The sequence below is a fragment of the Lissotriton helveticus genome, chromosome 9 (genome assembly GCF_964261635.1).
Source record: "Lissotriton helveticus chromosome 9, aLisHel1.1, whole genome shotgun sequence".
Taxonomy (NCBI): Eukaryota; Metazoa; Chordata; class Amphibia; order Caudata; family Salamandridae; genus Lissotriton; species Lissotriton helveticus.
The window spans coordinates 1224760787-1224781650 of record NC_136070.1 but is presented as its reverse complement, the minus strand read 5'-3'; the positions used below and the strand labels follow the sequence as shown (position 1 = coordinate 1224781650).

Sequence of the window (20864 nt, the reverse complement as noted above, 5' to 3'; positions counted from 1 at the left end):
GGAAAGAATCACACATATATGTACTTTTTAGTGTCTTTATTTGGAATTTGTTGAGTAGCAGAAAAAAGTCAATATGTGTGCCTTCAAAGTCAATTCAAATTTGTAAAGTAATTATTATTAGCAATTGGCCAAAGTTTTGAAACCCTAAGAGATCACTAGTCATGGTTTTTGCCAGGTCTCAAAAAGTTACTTTGCACAATTGTGGCAATCTGACTGTCCACATGAATTGCTTATACTAGATGTTCCCCTAAACCATGCTCACTTTTCCTCCACCTCTTGGTGAAAACAATCCTCACCTTGCCGCCAGCCCCCCGGGCCTCAGGTTGGAGACTCTTGGCTTGCCATCTTTGTCCGTCCCACCGGAAATGGTTAACCCAAGGGTACTGCCTTCCTTCTTAATCAGCTCCACAATGGTAACGCCACGAAACTCCTCTGCAAACAAAAAACAAACATTAAGAGTATACCTTTAAAAAGTTATTCTCATCACCATGTACCCTCACTTTTAGTTTGGCCTTATACTGGAAGTGAAGACCATTAATCACAGTTAATGCCTTCACTACAATACAGTACCTGGTGCCATGAGACCTTGTCATCATTAGGTCATTCATTTTTCTAGAATACCATCCCTTTAGAATGGTGCCATTTCACAATGAGAGTCTTAGAATAATTGAAAGAGGTTCTACTACTTGGCTATTTGCAAAGCTGATGAGTTTTTCTAAAACTGAGAAAAGACATCGACTGCAGCAAAACCTTTGCCTCTTCTATGAAGGGCTGAGTGGCTTAAGCTTACCCTTTTTTTAGACAACGCTGAGACAGTATGAAAACATATTGTTAGCCATTCAGCCATTTACTCTTTCCTTAAACACAGATGTGTTCTCCAGCAATTCTGGCATTGGGAGTGTGGGGGAAGATGAGACACAGAAGAAGAGTGGTGCCACCTTAACAAATCCCAGTATCTGGATGTCCAGTCCCTTTTGGATGATACATCTAAGGAGAGGATGTAGCCTTATGGCTAGAGTGGTCGACCTCGAAACTGGGGAACCTGGTTTGAGTCTCGCAACGACGTTCAACATCCTGGGATTCTGGGCAAATCACTTCATCTCCCCATGCCTAACAAAAATGAATGTCTCCTCATGTAACAAAACTGGTGCTCATGTAAAGCGCTCTGATACGCGATGTCTCGGGTCTAGTTCGCGCTAAATAAAACTCTAAAAAAAATAACATTAAAAAATTAAATTGACTGAAATTTGAACTACAGTGCCCTAGGCAAATTCTGGGAACATCCTGTTTCTTCTACAAAAAGCTGAAAATGTATCAGACAACCTAGAGGCCAAATAAAAAGTTAGCAGGCCATGTTTCGCATGACCATTGCTCCAGCATAGGTGCCCACACTCAAAGGCCATAGAATCTAACCTCGACTGGAAGAAAGCATCCCAAATGTTATATTATACATGGCATATCCAGAGTCTTGTCCCTTTCCATGGTTTCTAGTTCTTCAATATTCTTTCCTTAGTTGGTGCCTGCCTGACCGGTAAGCACATTGGGAGGGAATGTAGAAGACCATAGCAACTTACTTTTGATTTTAAAGTAAATACTCTGTCTCGCCATCTTACCCTCTTGCCATCTTACTTTCTTTCAGCAGCAGATAAGACCATCGTTTGGGTACTGCTGGCATCATCTACCTACTTTTCTAACGTCATAGTAGGCAGGTAGGTTATGTACCATTACTGCTCTATGCCAGACCGTTCACTGGATGGGCCATGATGAAAGTTGTGTTTGATTGAGGATGTTGTTGATACTAAACAAAGACAGAAGAGGGTCCCTGGAGTATAAAATGTGGAGAAGAATCCAGGGAACAAAACTAGCAAAAGAACCAAACAATAAAAAAGATTGCGTGCAATTCTGTCCATAGATATTCTATCTCACAAAAAGCTCTAAATTTGTACTACAATGTATTTTAAAATTTCAATAACAAAATGGAACAATCGTTACTATATTATGTTTTATTTGTTTTTAATGTTTGATATGTATGTTTCTGTAGTGTATGATTGGGTGTGATTGCTTCTTGAAACATGCTATGTTCTAATGTATTTTTGACTTCTTTTGTTTATGTATGCTCTGAACTTATGTTGAGCTCACAAAAATCATGTATATCTCTCTAAAAAAATCTTTAATTGTAAAGTACAAATACATTTATACTGACGAAAAATAAATTATAAACCAAACTCTGATCTGTCTCTTAAATATTGTAAATTAAGTGTTTTTGTAATGATCTAATTGGAGAAGTTAATGTTTGGTTCTTTTGCGATGTTAATACTAAAGACAGATTCCTTACTATTTACATTATGTCAAGCAACACCGGACCCCTAGTGATCACATTCATTACGGTCAGATTCATTAAGACAAAAAACAGCAGCCAATAATAATGGACAATTACTAGAACTATGAAGCAGCTGTTCATTCCCACAGGAAGTAGCCCATTTCAGAGCGCCCCTCCTTATTTCACTCTATGTTGTACACTAATGCCCTAATATTATGTAGTCAAAAGAATCTTGGACTGGGCGCAGAGGTAAGCAGCGGGTGGTAAGCAGCGGGTGGAAAGAGGAGGGACTGTAAGGAAACATGTATTTCTAGGCTGGCATTATTGCTTTGGTGAACTCTGGGGGAGGAGTTGGTGAACCATAAGTATATTTTTGTGTGATTGGAAAAGGAGAGTTGGAGAGGGTAAACCCATATTTGAGTACTTTCTGCTTCTTGAAACTTAAACTAACCTCAGTTCTGCCAATTCTTCACAGCTACTGCATGCTGCTCATCTTTTTAATTGCCCACTACAACCTTCTATGGCCACTGCTGCGTAACAAGAAAGTTGGTTGCACAAAATAGGCATCCCCATATGTAATTTCCAGGCACACAAGTGACAGATCGACGACAAAAAGTGTAGGTGTACAATATAGTTACCAATAGACTGCACTCATGGGGAACACATTCCATTGGAAATGTTTGAGAACTGAAAAGAAATTTAGCTTTTATTTGAATAAAGTTAATTTTCACCTGTGAAAGTCAAACAATTGAGTTAAAAAAAAGTCAAAAAAAATCTGAGAACCAGACTATCTGCATGTGAGATATAGTTACATACATATTGTATGGGTTTTTATTCTAAATGAAGGGTATTTATTGAAAAGCTTTGTACACATTTCTATTACTGCCTTCGTAGATTAAAGCTTAAAATCCTGCCTCTTGATTGCCTAATATTTCAACAATCCAGAATTAAGAATAAAAAATTTAAAACGGGGCCAATCAGGGTAGTAAATAGAGTTACCGCTAGTGTTGTACGCCTCAACAAGCTATATTTATGGAAACCAGACTAGGGTCTTTTTATTGGTGAAAACTACAAATAATCAATATCCACTTGACACCCACGGCACAGAACGGATTACCTCCTTTCATGATCCGGGCCTTCAATATTAAATGGTCGCCTTGAGAGAGAGCAGACTACTTATTCAAATTTTTCTTTTTTCTTTATATAGAACAGCAGCAGTGCTGGACTATATTCTGGGACAAGCTGAATACATCAAATCAATTGCTGCTTTTAAAATTATTCCAGTCCTAGGCACTGATGATTTACCTGGCTTATGGAACTTGCATTTTTAACATATGCATTACAAAAATCAAAAATTAATAGTGGGGTTTGTGGAGGTGGTTCCTCTAAAGAGAGTAAAACGGACTTCTGAGAATATGGCCAAAAAATGTGTGTAGAGTGTCATTGATGAAGCTAAATCCTTAAACTAGCTTGATTAGTGGTAGGAGCATGCACCTTACTTACAGGATAAATGGCATGGCTGAACTAAGTCAATGGCCCAAAAAGACCCTGTGGTAAAAACAGGATCTCTAAATGAAAGAAAGACTATAAGAAATCTCTTAACCAACTACATAAAGCCAAATTTAGAATTTTTAAAAAGGGACAGTACTCCTCTCCTGCGGACTACTTATTAATAACTCTTCTAGATATAGAAGGATTGTGCTTTACTAAATTCATTTAAGAGCATCTAGAGGAATGGGGGGGCCAACAACAGTGATTTTATTATGTTTTTGTTTTTTAATCAGAGGTTTTCAAAGAGGCTGCATTATAGAGGATAACCTATTGGCGATGTTTATACAACAAACAGTCACTAGAGTGGGTAAACCTTTAGGCACACCATTTTTTGTTTTTAAAACACGGTTTGCTTTTATAGATCAGGGTAAACTATGGAAAAAGCTGTCAAACTGAGTCGTTAGTCTAAGGATTTTGAATGGGATTATTGGTCTGTATTCGAACACGTAGATCAAAATTAAACTGGCTCTATACTCGATTACCACAGAGAGGAGCAATAGAAAAGCCTTTGTAACATACATAAAGCAGACCTGGGAGCGGTCTTTAAGAAAGCAGGTTATTTTCTTCCTAAAGTCTCTGGTCAACCACTAAATATTTGGCAATTTACGGATTACACTGATCTTAGATAATAAGGCAACCGCTCTTCAAAGAAAGTTAGATACATTATGTGAATACTGTAGTAACAAGAATTCACACAAATAAGACAAAAGTTGTAGTCTTTGGTTGAAAGATCTTTAAAAAGGGAAACTGGTATTTAAACAATAGTAAGCTAGAGCATAATAGGGGGTGTAAATACCTAGGTATGTGGCTCAATGAACATGCCAGTATTAAGCTGCACCTGGCACAATGAAAACAGCCTCAACCCAACCTCTTTTTTCCGATTAATCAGTAAACAGTCAGGTCACATCATGCAGGTGATTGGAGTAAACTTATGGCCACACTAACATTTGGACAGATACTTTTCTTTGGGAAACTTGTTGCATCTATAGATAACTTTTTATACTCCGGGACAGCACAGCTTAAGACCAAGTATGCCTAGAATTCAATCTACATTAGAACATTGGAATGTTGGGAGCTCCATTGCAGACAATGGAGTGCTCCCTGCTTCTACGGGCCGGTAAAGGCCCGCAGAGCAACATTCCAATGTTCTACAAATGCTTCTCGAAGCTCGAGGGGATTTTTATCCCCTCGAGCTTCGAGAACCCTTTGTTTAATTTGTTAGAACATTCTGCCCTCTAGTGGCAGAATGTTCTAATAGCCTAATAGCACTTCGTAGCAGGGCTATACCGGCAATTAAAGTCCCGCTGTCTCGTTAAAGTCCTTCGCCTCCGGCTCGGGCCTTTAACGATTCAGCGGGCCTTTAATAGCCGGTATAGCCCGCTACGGGCTATAAAGCTATAATAAAGAATTGGAATCTTGGAAGCACCATTGAAAACAATGGAGTGCCCCGGGATTCTAATGGCTGGTAGTAGCCCGGAGCAACGACATTCCAATGTTTAACAAAGGCCTTACAGAGCCAGAGGGAATTTCAACCCACTTGGGATCCGTGAGGCCTTTGTTTTACAAATTAGAACATTCTGCCCTCTCGGGGTGGAATGTTCTAATAGCCTTTGAGCCCTCTGTAGCGGGCTCTACTGGCCATTAAAGGCCCACTCCCTTGTTAAAAGGCCCTCGTCGAAAGCTGGAGTTAGCCTTTAATGGCCGGTAAAGCCGGCTACGGCTGGTTTTAAGGCTATATAAGCAAACTTAGGATGACTTAAAGCCTCTTGTATAGGTTACTGCTCAAAGCTTAAAGCATCCGAAGATGGAATACTAAAGAATTTACTGTGGCAAGCAATAACTAACCCTGTGACCATGAACCGGTGGGGGATCAGGTCTCGAAAATTCTCTAAACTACCTCAGTTCAAAGCCATATGGAACAGGAGCTTAGAAATATAAAAGATAGCAATAAAACAATCAAAACGTATCGGTTTCTAAAGTACTTTGTGTCAATGAACAGAAGCAGCACATCTGGATGGTGTTAACCACATATGAAAATAATGTGAGGGACACTTATTGGGAACTAACGCTTAGCAAAGAGAGGAGAAGGGTAATTAGATCAAGGTCTGGTTTGCTTTCCCTAACTGGCTTCTGGTAAGGATGCCCAATTGGCAAAATGGTAACTACCTGCAGAATTTCTACAGCTGGCAAGGAGTCATTATTTCATATAATATGCATTTGCAGCGGATTGACAGCATTGAGGTGGAAATTTCAAAGACCGGCCTTTCTTCATTGAAACATTAGGAGATGTACGGAGGCAGTGAAAATGGTGATGACCCACAATTAACTGGTTGTTTTGTCTTTAGAATTGGATTAAGCGGATCTAGTTTTCATACAAATTATTTTTTATTGAAGTACAACAAAGTCAGTGGATGTGATTTTTGAATGATGACTTTATCAAATGTTGTATTGCTTGTATGTTGAAATTACAATGATTTTAATTAATTGTGGCATAAAATTAGTGAATAGCATACGGAATATGTAAGGCTGAATAAAGATTTTCTTATTTTTAGTAAATTTGCACAATACTTTAATGTTTTCACAGACTTGAATTAGGGGGCTGACTAGAAGACATTCCATAGAATAAGCAATAGAAATGATTTGCCATTATAAAATCCAAGGAGGAGGGAACAGCGGGAGGCTTTAATCTTTAGAATGGTACATATACATCACAGAAGTTCTACGGGACAGGGAGTCAATGTACAGTGGCGTAGCAAGGTCAGGTGGTACCTGGTGTGAAAAATTGCTTGTCAGCCACCCTCCACATTGATATTATTAAAGAAAGTAGGAAAAATAAGTTACATACAGTTGCAAATTTATTTTTTTTATTTTAAAAACACATATTTGTGCCATTTTGTCACCCCCCTCAGTGATGACACCCGGTGCGGCCCGCACCCACCGTACCCCCCTTCCTGCGCCGCTGCCAATGTAATGGTTGTCCATCAACATGTTCAAGTGAGCGATCATGAGGTAAGTGCTTGATGGAGCATCCAGAGTATTATGGAGGGGGTGGATGAGGTGAACCCCCTTATTGCTGCATTATAGAGTGGTACAAGTTCCAACAGGAAAGGGTTGGTTGCAGCACAATGGAATGAAAGGAGGATGCAATCCGATCAATTATGCTGTACTTCTTTTATGGGACCACGTGAGTATGAGAGGCTGGCCATAGTTCAGCCTCATAAGGGCATAAATGGCTGACCACAGGTTATGTTTGGGGTTGAATACTGTACACATGCTAAGATATTCTCTGGAAGCCCCTATTGATGTGTTGATTTTTGTACAGGTCGAGGTGCAGTATGCGCTTAAGCGAAGCATTATAGCTAGTGATTTTGCATCGGTGACAAGAATTGGAGTAACTGCTGTGGTCAGTAGGGCATGTGGGATGGAGAGCTGTGTGATGCCATAAAGCAAGAAGTTGGAGAATTCTTTTAATGCTCTGAGTTTAGATAGTTTAGAGAGATCCATGTCGGACTCGGAGAAAGAATCGATTAGATGAGTAATCTCGTGTTCCAAGGATGCTCTGAGAAGCAATTACTATTGGTTGACTGCAAAATCCAGGTTTTTGGTTAGCCCACCAAAGGAAGTTAAATAATGAAAGCGGGGATTTACTATGTTGGTTACTACATGGGACCTCCTTTAGAGGATTAGCTCCACGGGGCTGGTAATTTAGCTAATCCTATTTTTAAAAATTGGAATAAAAGAAAATACAAAATATAAATTCAGACATTGCAGATGTGACGTTTCAGAGTGCTGATGGTGGATATACCCCATTAGAAGTACCAACTAGCCTCCTAAAAGCAGGGAGCTACACTGAATTCCTTAGTCTAAGTTTAGCATATAAATACATCTATTACCGAGGTACAATAATGTCTTTATGGTAGAGTCAGACTTCACATAGGAATTTTGGTTTTCCTGTGACATTTGGCATGTTTGGTAAGTCGGCCACACATTTGGCAGATCAATCAAGGGGGGGTCAAAATGATTCAGAAAACAATGATTTTGGGGTCCCACATACAAAATCTCAATTTGATTTTTCGTCTCTGCTAAATCACAAACTACTGATCAGGTTTACACCGGACACATGAGCACTAGGCAATAAGGGTACAATTTTAAAGGAAATGTCAACTCAAAACTTGAAAATGTGATTGGCAGAAGTCTGCATATAATTTTTAGGTCTCGCCTGGAATTAGCATCCGAAGGATGCGTCCAGGCTGGAGACTTAATGTTGCCTGTCTCGGGGGAATGAGGGACAAAAGGGTGTTACGAGCTTTTCTACCAGATTTGGGTGCGCGAACGCGCACGTTCCGTCCCGCGCCGTGCACATGCGCGCGCATATACACAGACAGACAGACACTCGCTCACACACACACGCATACATACAGACTCCAAGACACATACACACACGCACGCACGCTCACACACATACACAGCCCCCCGCCGCCGCACGCGCGCACACACACACATGCCCCCCGCCCTCGCAGCTCAGCAACAAGGCGAAGCCCCACTCACCGGCTTCCTTCGTGCGGCGGCTCTCCTCTCATCGGCAGCTGTAGGGCCCGGCAGCAGGGCTCTTCCTCCCTCCTTCGGCACCGGGGCGCAGGGTAGGCTCCTGCCTGCTCCGGTACTCAAAACAGCCGAAGGCTCTTCCGTGGGAGGCGGGGTAGGCTCCCGCCCTCCTACTTCCTGTGTCCGGTTGTCGCGCCCGGCCTGCCTGACTTCCTGGTCGCAGGCCGGCGGCGATGTTCAGTTTGCACCGGGCTGCGGCGGTGATGCGGGGGGACACACGAGGGGTAGGCTCCCTCCAGAATTTAATTACTTAAGGCGCCAAGGCGGCCGCAAATTATGGGGCAGTGGCGCTTTTGCTCGCACGTGATGGCCCGGCCACACACTGCTCAGTGCTGTAGGCCATTATAATCAGGCCGCCGCAGCATTCATTCTTCAGTTAGAATTTCCGAGCCAGCAGAGGGAATAAGTGCAGTGGACGGGTTAATGGAAAGCCATGACTGACCGGCGTCACTGTCGGTTTACAGCGCCGGCTGCCAGGACTCCGTGAGGACAGCAGCAGCAGCCTGGACAGAAGTCTGCCGTAGGGGTAGCTCACTCGTGGCATGAGCACCCAGCAGCCCAATTGCAGTGCGAGTCACCGACGTGCCAATCACGCTTCTGGGTGAAAACCATCACTGTAAGTAGACAGTAGTTTCAGCCACTTACCACCCTGTTTGTCGGTGTTAACCACCAGTGTCACACACTTCGCAGATTTGCCTCAGATAGACAGAATGACGCCGGGCGGCATGTTTGTTTTTCATTGCAGCGCCGCCATAGATTACCAGCTGAATTTTATTAGATGCTACTAAAAGATTTTACAGGAAGGTATGGTATGGTATGGTTGGAAAGGGTCAGGGCAACTTCACAAATCACGTCAGGTGTGAGTGGTGTATTTAATCCAGGTACCACACTGCACTTACTAAAAAAATGTTTTTTCGTTTTGTACCATACATTTTCTTAAACCACTGCTCTTTATAAGGTATCACTAAAGGTGCTGCACAGGATATGTGAAAATCACTTATACCTGTCTTGAAAACATAGAAATGTTACTTGTGTGTACTAAAAACTTGGCAGCTATGTGTTGTATATTACCTTCTTCTATTTCTATGCTGTACCATCATACTTACCTGTGTTCTAAATTCCAGAATGTTGTTGGCTCTGTTCCCTCCTAGTGTTCTAGCGAGTGACAGTTTGTGCCTGGCCAGCTTGTGTCGTGGTTGCTTCATGCTGTTCTTCTATAATAAACCAACTGAACATCTACGTGGTATCTAGCTTCATTTACCACAATTTTGGCGACGTCTTGAGCGCTGGCCAGACAGCTTCGACAGAGATTTTCGTTTTCCAGTTGTTGGTGCTGGTGATATTGAAGACATCGTTCCTGTTGACACAGCGGAACACAGCAGAACATCCACGACGAGAAACGAACCTGCTGCGTGTGGACTCCGTCAATCTCCAGGAGGTGCCCCTCAAATCCGGCCAAAGATACTCCTGTGGTGTGCCTGTAAGTACTTTTGAACTTGAGCGCATAGCTAACCCCAGTAACGGCAGTGGATCTGACGTCACCGTCTCTCTGCCATTGGAACTTGTCGCCTAGGAAACACCACATCGACAAGCTCCGTCAAGGATAAAGCGTGCGTTTCAGGACGTGATAGACGGATCCCAAGCCTCGTTTTCGCTAGCGGCGGCCATCTTAGCTCCTTTTGTTTGCCTGCCAAGCCTCACTATCGATAAATAAGGGTGACGGACATTTTAACCAATTCGAACACGATAATTCGTTGCTTAAACCCTTTTTATCATTCCTGCCATAACTCAGCGCAAAGACATCGACTTGCAGAGTCTTACCAGTCTCCATGCAACAGAGGTATGTTTAAAAATTAATCACATGTGTAACCTAATTGTGCCAAACTAATCTTTGTCTTAATTTTTGACTTTAATACACCATCCAAATGGCACAACAGTTCGTAGTTACATTACCTCCTCAGTTCCTACCCGAGCCTGGTGTTCCTGAGATACCATGGGAGGACTGGTACATAATGTTCGATAATTATCTTGAAGCGCTAGACGGACAGGAATTTGCACCTAAAAGGAAAAAGGCTATCCTTTTAAGCAGTCTTGGCAAGGAAGGGCAAAGAATCTTCAGATTCTTACCCATCACATTAGGAGCTAATCCACAAGATATTGATGAATTTAAGGAAGCGGTTGATCGTCTCGAAATCAGATTTGCAAAAGAGGAGAACCTGATAATGAACCGCTACAAATTCTACACACAACGCCAAAAAGATTCAGAGACAATAGATGACTTTGTAGCTAGACTTAGAGAGTTGTCTATTAAGTGCAAGTTCGGCGCTATGAACGATGAACTTATTAGAGACCAACTGGTAGTACAGTGCTCAAGCAGGAAGATACAGGAGAGGTTATGGGCTGCTAAGAACCCGACCTTGAAAGATGCAATTGACTTGGCTAAAGTAATTGAAGAATCCAGCAAATGCATGAAAGTACTAGACTCACATAAGTCTTCTCCTCATCAAGAGGTCTCTGTTGTTTACGACAAAGGTAACATGGCGGAATGTGAACATTGCTGTGGAGACAATGTTGCTGTAGTAAAAAACAGACCCAAACCTCCTGCGAAGAAACAACCAGCAAGTAGATTTTGCAACAGGTGTGGCAGTAATAGCCATTCTTCTGAAGCTAGGTTTTGCTTCGCCGCAAACAAAGAATGTTTGAAGTGCGGAAAGGTTGGACATTTCTCCAAAATGTGCAAGACAAAAGCTAGGCAAAGAGTTGCCATCGTTGATGACTATGCCGATGACTCTGCAACTGAACCTGATAGACTCCTGATTATTGACGATGTTGATGTAATCTGTGATGACCCAAGACAAAACAGACCCAAAGCAATTTTTAAGATCGACTCCCATGAAGTGCTGTTGATGGTTGACACAGGTTCTCGCCATACCATCATACCAAAGTCCACCTTTGACACTTTTTGGGAAAGGGTAGAATTGCATGACAGTGACATCTCACCTAAAGGGTTCAATGGTCAGAAGATTGAGATTCTTGGGTTCTTCGAGACTGAGATAGTGTTTGAGAAAAGGTCTATATTTGGGAAAGTTTATGTTTCAGTTGACGGGCCCCCCATCCTAGGTTGGGTACATCAATATGACCTGTACATAGTAATTAACCCAAGAGCAAAGAATCAAATTATGGTTGTTGATGATGACTCCGTTGAATTTATCCTCTCTGAATTTGGGTCTGTGTTCAAGGAGGAATTAGGAGAGCTTCGGGGATATGCCCACCTTATTAAACTAAAGAAGGGTAGTTTACCTGTGCAGCATCGTGTACGGAGGATTCCCATTTCTATCCGTGAAGAGGTCAGGCTCCTGATTGAAGAGATGCTTCAATCCGGTGTGATTGAGCCTACAGAAGCATCGGAATGGGTTTCGCCCGTCGTGATTTCCAAGAAATCAGACGGGAAATTGAGATTTTGTGTGGACCTCAGGTCCCTGAACAAGTGTGTCGTTGCAGACACATTCCCATTGCCCAACATTGCAGAGATGGTGTCCACTCTTCAGGGAGCCAGATATTTCTCCAAACTTGACCTGAAGAGTGCCTACCATCAGGTTAAACTCCATGAGTCTTCGAAACACCTCACTGCCTTCATCACCCCGGATGGGATCTTCCAATTCACTCGTCTTCCCTTTGGGTTGATATCGGCAGCGAGTGTGTTCCAGAGACTGGTCAGTGAAGTATTCAAGGGGCTAAACAACGTGGTATTCTTTCAAGATGATATCTTGGTTTTTGGAAACACTGTAGCGGACCACAACCGTGTGCTAAGAAATGTTTTGCACAGAATCTGGGACACTGGCCTTACTTTACGTAAGGAGAAGTGCTCGTTTCTCGTCCAGAACATTGAGTACTTGGGACATGAGATTTCAGTCAACGGAGTAAAACCCAAAAAGAATCTTCTTGATGCAATACGCTTGGCCCCTTGCCCATCTGACAAGGACCAGTTACGGTCATTCATGGGTTTAATCGAATACTACTCCAAATTTGTGGAGAGGTTCTCAGAGAAGACCTTACCTCTGAGGGCTTTAATGAAGAAAGGTTGCAAATTTACTTGGGGCCCAGAATTAGAAAAGTGTTTCAAACAGATCAAAGAAGCTATATGCAGTGCGAAGGTGCTGGCACCCTTCGATACCTCAAAGGTTTCAACTCTCTTAGTTGATGCCAGTGCTCACGGCCTAGGCGCTGTTTTGTTGCAGTCTCATAAAGATGGTGACAAGCCTGTTGCATTTGCTTCACGCACTCTTTCCAAATGTGAACAGAATTATTCTGTCATAGAGAAAGAGGCTCTCGCTGCTGCCTGGGGTGTTCACCATTTTCGACCCTATTTATGGGGCATTCGGTTCAACCTCAAAACGGATCACAAACCCCTTATCCGCATCCTTTCCCCTGGCGGGGGGGCTTTTGGTTCTCCAAGGTTGGCGAGGTTGGCTTCTAGACTCCAGGAGTACCACTTTGACATTTCCCACATTTCTGGTTGGAGGAACTTCCAGGCTGATTGTCTGTCCAGGTTGGCTGTTCCTTCTGGTACCGATGCTGGCTTTAGTCTGGAGAGTCTTGATGAGAATGTTGCATGGATTGATGATATTCTTCTAATAACCGAAAGCTCTTTCTCTCGTTCTGAGTGGGTGGATGCCATGTCTCAGGATAATGTCCTACAGGAAGTCATCCAACTGATAAAACTTGGTTCCCGCAGGGAGAGCTGTGTCCATGTTTCGGTTCGGCCCTTCCTAAAGGTCATTGATGACTTGTCTGTATGCAGTGACAATGTTGTGATGCGAGGTGATAAGTTCGTGCCTCCTGTTGATTTGAGACCCAAACTCATTTCTTTAGCACATGAAGGTCACCTTGGCCAAACCCTGACACAACAACGTCTCAAATTAAATTTTTGGTGGCCCGGTATGGACTCTATGGTGTCTTCTTGGGTTGAGGACTGTCATATCTGTAAGGATGGTGAAAAGAGACTAAAAGTCGCGGTAGGGTCCCAGATGGGTGCGTTGCAGTTTCCTGAAATTCCGTGGCATACCATCTGTTTGGATTTCATAGGTCCTATGGCCGAGTTACCTCTTTCACAGAGGTTTGCCGCAGTCATTGTGGATTGCCATTCAAAATGGTTATCTGTAGAGTTCATGAAGGATATTACCACGGAAAATACCATCAAACACCTGAAGTCCCTATTCTTTGTAGAGGGTTTTCCAAGTGTCATTATAACTGACAATGGTACTCAGCTGGTCTCGCATACCATGCAAACTTTCTTAGCCGATTGTGGTATATCTCACCATAGAACTTCCCTCTACAATCCCCAAGCCAATGGCCTTTGTGAGCGCCTTAATAGATTGGTGAAGGGCACCATTCAGATGGCTCTCTCCAGCAGTTCTTCTGTCTCTTCCCTTGTTCGTGAGATGGTGTATGCGTATTGTACCACTCTTCACACCTCTCAGTCCAGGTCCCCTTTTGAAATGATGAGGGGTAGAGTCCCCAATACAAAGCTAATTCCTTCTTGGCTCAAGGACATGATTTGTCAATCAGCCTTAGATAAGCTGCCAAGTGCACCACACCCTGGTCTGCCTACCAAGTATTCTCCTGGTGGAAGGTCTGTGAACCTACCTACTACTAAAGGAATTTCTGCTGGTTGTGGCATACGGGCCCAAGGCGTTCCTAAGCCCTCTGGTGGGAATTCAGTGTGTTCGCCTTCTGGTAAGGATCCTGGCAAGCTTGCTAAAGGTGATCTGGTCAAGATAAAGTCCGGTCGTCTTTCGGGTGGTTTGTCTAAATTCCGTGGTCCCTTTCTTGTCAAGATGGTCTATCCTCAATATGTAGTCCTCTCTAATGGTGAAAAATGGAATTTAAGGAGGGTTGCTCTCTACCAGAAAGCTGGCACTGGTCCTGTGTCTGCGTCACCTTCCTCCCCTGTTCCTACTCGGGATTCTACATCTTCAGGGTTTTTGTTCATCCCTTCTCAGGGTTCATCTCCGGCTGTGTCTGCTCCTCCCGATGTCTTGGTGCGGGGTGATGGGGGTGGGGATGCACCTGATCCTGTCCTCCCTTCTCTCAACCCTGTTCCAGATTCCGACCCTCCCGTGTCTGTCTCCAGACCTCAGAGGTGCCGTAGGCCCCCTGCACACCTTAATGATTTCTGTTGTGATTAAATTATTTTTCTCTTTTAGAGGGGTGACGTGTGTCCATTTCAATGCTTAGTTTCACTGGGGACTTTTAATTGGTTCATTGCTTAAACTACTTTGCTGACATTACTAGCTTTCTTTAGGCCAGCTAGCTCTTTAGTTTGGCTAAGTTTCCTTTCATGACTGTTTTCTAAATGCGTTAAGTTTCCTTTTATTGTGACATATTTTCCTTCATATTCTACGGAAGGAGATGCCACACTATGTTTGGGCCGCGCTGTTGATAGTCGGGTGACACTAGTCAGTGGGGACGGAGATAGTGTCACTCACAGTCATTAAAATGTCACTCATAATTACACTGAAATTATGAATATGTCACACATAGCAATCTGAAACCTTGGCAGCTATGGCGCTAGGCAGGTGAATACAGCGCTCCCAAGCGCTATAAAACTTATCGCTTCAGAGCCCCCACATCCTAAAAATCTCACCACACACTGGAAGGGAGCAGGCTCTGGGGTCATCGGTCTAAAGCACTTTTCTAGTAAAAAGATTATTCTACACAAACTGTCATCCAGAGACCCAGTACCCCTGATACTCTCCTGCAGCACTCTCACCACAGTGAGACTCGTGTGAAACCAATGACGTGTCAGAGGGAGAATGACACCAAAGGATGAAAGGCAGAGGCTGCCCAGCAGAGATGTGAACCTATAATCTGCAGAGAAACACACACACACACACACACACATACATACACACATACATACATACATACACACACACACACACACATACGTACATACAAACACACACAAACAAACGCAAACACATAAACACACGCACACACACATACATATATGCACACGCACGCATGCACACAAAGCCACTGAAAAAAAGGACAAATTAACACTAGGTATCAATTACATTAAACAATGTTCCATGTGTAGCGCTTAACACAAAAACGAATGAATAGCCCCTGACAACTATCCAACACTGCCAGCTCTTTCCTGTATACCCGAGCATATTGTATAATGCTATTAAAACAGAGACTTTTTTGGTCAATCCTGAGCAGCGCATGTGCTGCTCTTCGAAGCACGCTGTATTCAGGTATGGACTTGCTAAATGTGTAGCGCTTAACACAAAAATGAATAAATAGCCCCTGACAACTATCCAACACTGCCAGCTCTTTCCTGTATACCCGAGCATATTGTATAATGCTATTAAAACAGAATTTTTTTTAGTTCGATCCTAAGCAGCGCATGTGCTGCTCTTCCAAGCACGCTGTATTCAGGTATGGACTTGCTAAGATAAGCTTGCAGTTTTGTCCTATCGCTGAAGGTTGGTAGGTTGGGGAAGAAGTGTCTGGGGCGTCCTTTAAACAAGCATTTGCAATGCAATAGGTCTCACTTTTGCGAAAGTTTAAGCTATTAGCATTGAAAATGACAATGCCTTTTATTTATGTTTTAAAAGCAAAAACATAAATAAAAGGCATTGCCATTTACAATGCCAATAGCTCTAACTTTAATAATGCGAGACCTGTTGCATTGCAAATGCTTGTTTATTTGATCAGTGAACCCATTGCTGAGGGTCCCCATAATCAATAGAAATTCACATACAATGCACAGACTTTTAAAACATTTTTTTACAGATAACTAAAAACCACACGCATTAACTTTCAAAAATGCATTTTAAGAACTTTCCTAGTTGACATATAAATAAAATCTAAATACAATTTAATCTGTCTGTTATCCACACCACTGAAACCGTAACCCACCCTTGGTCACCTTCAAAGCATAGAACCTTTCTGTTGAAGTGAAATAACACGTTTGTTTATATAGCTAAGGATAAATCACAACGTATGCACAAGAACGTGAAAGTTAGACAGAAAGCTCAATATTATATATATTTTATTTTTATCAGAGAAAAATCTCAGTATAACAAATAAAGGAACAACTTTATTTTTACATTTCAAATCCCCAAAACACTCTGCAAGTATACGGTGTACGACCACAACACACCTCTGATTCAGTGCCTAGGTGCACCCAGAACATTGATGACATAATCAAATAGTCAACCAACATCCCCACCAGCTATCATTCCTAAAACTTACATTCTAAAACAGATACTTTTGCAAAGCTATTGTAGACAGAAAGGTCCTCACACTGATTTCTGTGTTCTGAACTGGGGTACAAAACCTGACACCATGTGTTAATGTCTACCTCTTAGTAACCAACACAGAGCAACACATGGCACAAGCATCATTAGGACCGCAAACTTCATTAACACAGAACAGACACAGCACAGGCAGCAGTTGTGGTGTGTTTTCATGGCCCCAACAAAAGGCACAGTATGGGCAGCTACAATGCATAAACAGGTGCAGCATAAGCAGAGCCCAGTGTAAGCTCCAATCATATGCTACGGGATGCAGGAAGGTCCCTCACTTCAAGCCATGATGGCCACCATGCCCAGTACTGGGCTCTCATGTGACACCACTTTGCAGTAATTGTAGTCCTGGTTTTCTTCCATTGAATTGAATGCACTAACACCTGATAGCAATGATTTGTAGGTGAAATGTTCAGGACTGGAAACCGTGTCCATAATGGAGTCTGGTGGCAACTCTAGTGTATGCACCACAGGTGGCAGCAGGATGAGTGCCCCTCTTTCACGGACCAGGCTTTACAAGTGTAGTCGCAGTCAAACTGATGAGAGAGCGCAAACTGATTTAATTGTATGAGTACATCACACTTACCTGTAGTAAGCACAAAACATGAAGAGAAATGCCATGAGTGCTAATAGTATCTGAAATTATATTCTAAATGTATAGCTAATATAGAGATTTAAGTAGAAGTGGAACTAATACAGAAATGTGTGACATTATATGATTTTATTAGATGTGATTATTTTTTTGAATCCATGTCGTGAAGCTGCTAAAACATAAGGTGGTATGTGGTTAAGAGCAGAACGTGGTAGGCCTCAGGGCCAGAGCTGGAGCTAAAAGGGAAGGTGTTTCTTTTCACGACACAGATTGTTTTAACGTTTTTGGTCACTGCATTAATGGGCCATGATTTATAGTAATGTTTACTGAATAATAGAATAAGAGTTTTAACATGCTTTAATTAAATGAAGAAGTTGAATGCTATAATCATAATGAGAAATATTGTAGGCCTGAAATGTTTTAGCATTGATTTACACGTACATGTCTGGGCTGAGAAATGTTGCAAGCCTTTTTAAAAGTCTATGAGAGTTGGGTTCTTGGCGGCAGATATCTGTCTGCAACAGGAAAGGGGGGATCCAATTATAAGTGAATGAATAGAGGTCTGTTCAGTGAACGGCCCAGACATGGAGGAGGGTTCTGGAATGTTTAAGGGGTATCAGCGGGCCGGAGAAGAGTCTGAGAAGCAAGGTCAACTCTAACGTCTGAGGCCCAATACAAAGCATCATGGAAAAAGCCTGAAGTTGCACCACGTGAGAGGCGTTTCGCAAGGGGCGTCTCAAATGTTGTTGACTGTTTTGTATTAGGGACAGCACCCCTGGGTGGAGTTAGAACAGAGACCTGAGGACCCTTTAGAGAGCGGATGGGTAGGCAGAGAGGGGTCATGACTGGAGAACTTTAGGTTTTCATCAAGAGACTTAGAGTGGGTGACTTCCCTTGGGGGTCATTCATTGCTGACACCTTTGTTAGGTTGGGATTTGGTTAAGTAGGGATACCATCTAGAACAGGGTAGGGACGCCTAACCTGTGTTTGTTTTCCTCCAATCTAAATGAAGGAGCGATATGCGTCTATGCTGATAGCTTTACTATTTTTAGAACTTGTGTTAGTGATTTCTGTTGCTCGTCTGAGGGCTTTTCGAGAGCACATGTATGTAATTGGACCTGTGTATCTCGTGAATCTCATTCTGAGATGCCTGTATTTGCAGCTCATTATATCTTTACAATAAACTTTTGAAACCTAGAAGTTGTCCGTGATCTTTGAGAGTAGAGTCCTTTCTTGGGTGAACTAACTTGCAGATGGGTGTACTGTTTTCCTCCTAGACAGGCAACAAAGGTTCAGTCGACCAGATCGAGGTTTGGATCAATGGATATAAGGTATCGATCAAAATCTCGCCCTTTCAGTTGGTAGCAGAGGATGGTTGCCTTCTTGAGGACGGTGACCTAGGCCAGGTTAGCTTACCCCAAGGCCCCTAGAAATCGATGATCGGAAGAACAGCCCGCAGAAGAAGATCCGGATGACGTGAGACAGAAAAAGCAGCAGTATCGGTCGAGAGTGAGTATAAAGGGTTATGCGTGTTAGATTGCGGTGTTTTTGTATTGTATCTATGTTGTAATGTTTGGCGGAGTTGAATGTCTGTAGAGTGACTGTGGAACAGGTTGTGAGCGCGCGCAACCGGTGAAAATCTTAAGTTCAAGGAGAGCTTAAGTGGTTCGGGTGTATCGGACACCTAGAGTAATTGTCAACTAGTGTGAAGGGGGTCATGAGGTACCATTGATCACCCGAGAGACCGAGATAGGGGGAACGTAAGAGTGAGTGCGTGAGTAACGGACGCTGGTCGGAAGTTACTGTGTGTGTAAGCAACCTATCAGAGAGACGATAGACATCTCGTCAGTTGTGTTGACAATTACAGATAGACTGTGGACGTACAGTCGAGAGAAGTGACCGCTTGGTCGGAAGTAGTCATTTTTCGGTGTATGAATGGGACGCATGCATAACCGGGAGACGAGTTGAGAAAGGAGGGGTGCTGCTGCGAAGCGGAGAAAAGTGACGTCAGGTGGTGTCGCGCAGTGATTGGCTGACCGGCGAAAGACCGCGCTGTGATAGGCCAGCTAGCGAACACGTCAGACAGGGTCGCGACGTGATTGGCCGACAGGAGAAAGACCGCGCTGTGATAGGCCAAGCTAGCAAAGCCGCGACAGGATTGGTGGATTGTCATCAGGAAGTAAACAGAGTAGCGAGGCTGGATTTTGTGCGCATAATTATGAAGTGTTTTAAATGGTTAAAAGCGCTGTTTAAGAAAGAGAAGGGGGGATCGTATGAAGGGGAAGAAGCCCCGCCGGAGGGTACGCCAGCTCGTTATATGGCAGTAAATGTTGGGTTGCATACGATCCTTTGGATATCAGAGTGGAGTAAGATTACTGAAGGAAATGAGGAACTGACGTTCCCGAAGTACGGGACGTTCAGATTAGAGGTGTTACATCGATTGAAATCAGTCATGACCTCAAAGAGACCCTTGCCTAGACCAACCCAGTTCGAAGCCCTTGATGCCTGGCTTAGGGCAGCGCATGAAAGGAATATGAACAGACGACAAGAAAGGGTGAAACGCTCGGTAAGGGCAGTGCAGGATGCCAGGTGGGATGCGGATGCTAAAAGATGGAGAGTGCATAATTTGGAAATAAATAAACTGTACCCAGTGTTAGAGGCGCCAGTAAATAAAAGTCCCCTAGAAGAAGATGATGAGAGCGAAACAGAGGATAGCTTGATAAACAGATTACTGACAGACAGGCCACCCCCGTATAATAGAGCAGGGGGAGAGGTCGAGAATACTGAAGGAGGAAAGGGGGGCAATGCAGGAGAGCATAGACCGCTTCCCAGTTCAGAGTGGGATCCTGAGCCAAAGAAAGAGTTGCTCCAGCCTAGTCAGGTGCAACAGGTAGTCGGTAGGTTTGTGGTACAAAGAGCGCCGGAAACGGAAAGCGCCACATCCTACCCATTACCAGATGCACTACAGGTACCTGTTACCATAGGTCCTATAATATCGATATATGACCAAGAGAGAGCAAAAGGGGAAGAACGGAAACGGAAAGACAGAGAAAGAGCAGAGCAGGCAAGGAGGAACGATACCACTAATTCCCCAAGTCAGATGCCGATACCCAGAGAGTGGAGCACCCCGATGCACACAGTAGGGGACCCAGGAGGAGATCCTGGGGGCCCCAGATGGCCAATGGATCTGAGGGGATCTGGACGAAAATCCTTTCAAGAGCTGAATGAGTACATGAAGCAGTGGGACGAGGCAGTGAAGGCTCAAAAGTGCATCAATGCTGCAGAAGCAGAAAGGGAAAGTCAGGACAGCCGAACACGGACTCACTGCGGGGCTGGGGAGAGTAGTCCGGAGTGGGACTGTAGAGGGAGTAGGGGAGTCACCCATTGGGCCCGGAATGGAGGTAGAACAGATCTGGAAAACGGGGGCCCCGGGAGTGGAGGGGTGGCGTGCCCAATACTCAGTGAAGGGGAGAGGAGA

General features: G+C 43.4%; 1 protein-coding gene across 2 annotated transcripts in view; it reads right to left on the bottom strand.

Annotated features, from left to right (window-relative positions):
* GRIP2 (glutamate receptor interacting protein 2) overlaps positions 1 to 20864 on the bottom strand; it is a 476068-nt gene that overhangs the window by 190592 nt on the left and 264612 nt on the right. For both annotated transcript variants that reach the window (XM_078661710.1, XM_078661711.1), the window contains exon 3: positions 297 to 432. In XM_078661710.1, coding sequence (XP_078517836.1) covers positions 297 to 432 — 136 coding nt within the window. The remainder of the gene's footprint in view (positions 1 to 296; positions 433 to 20864) is intronic.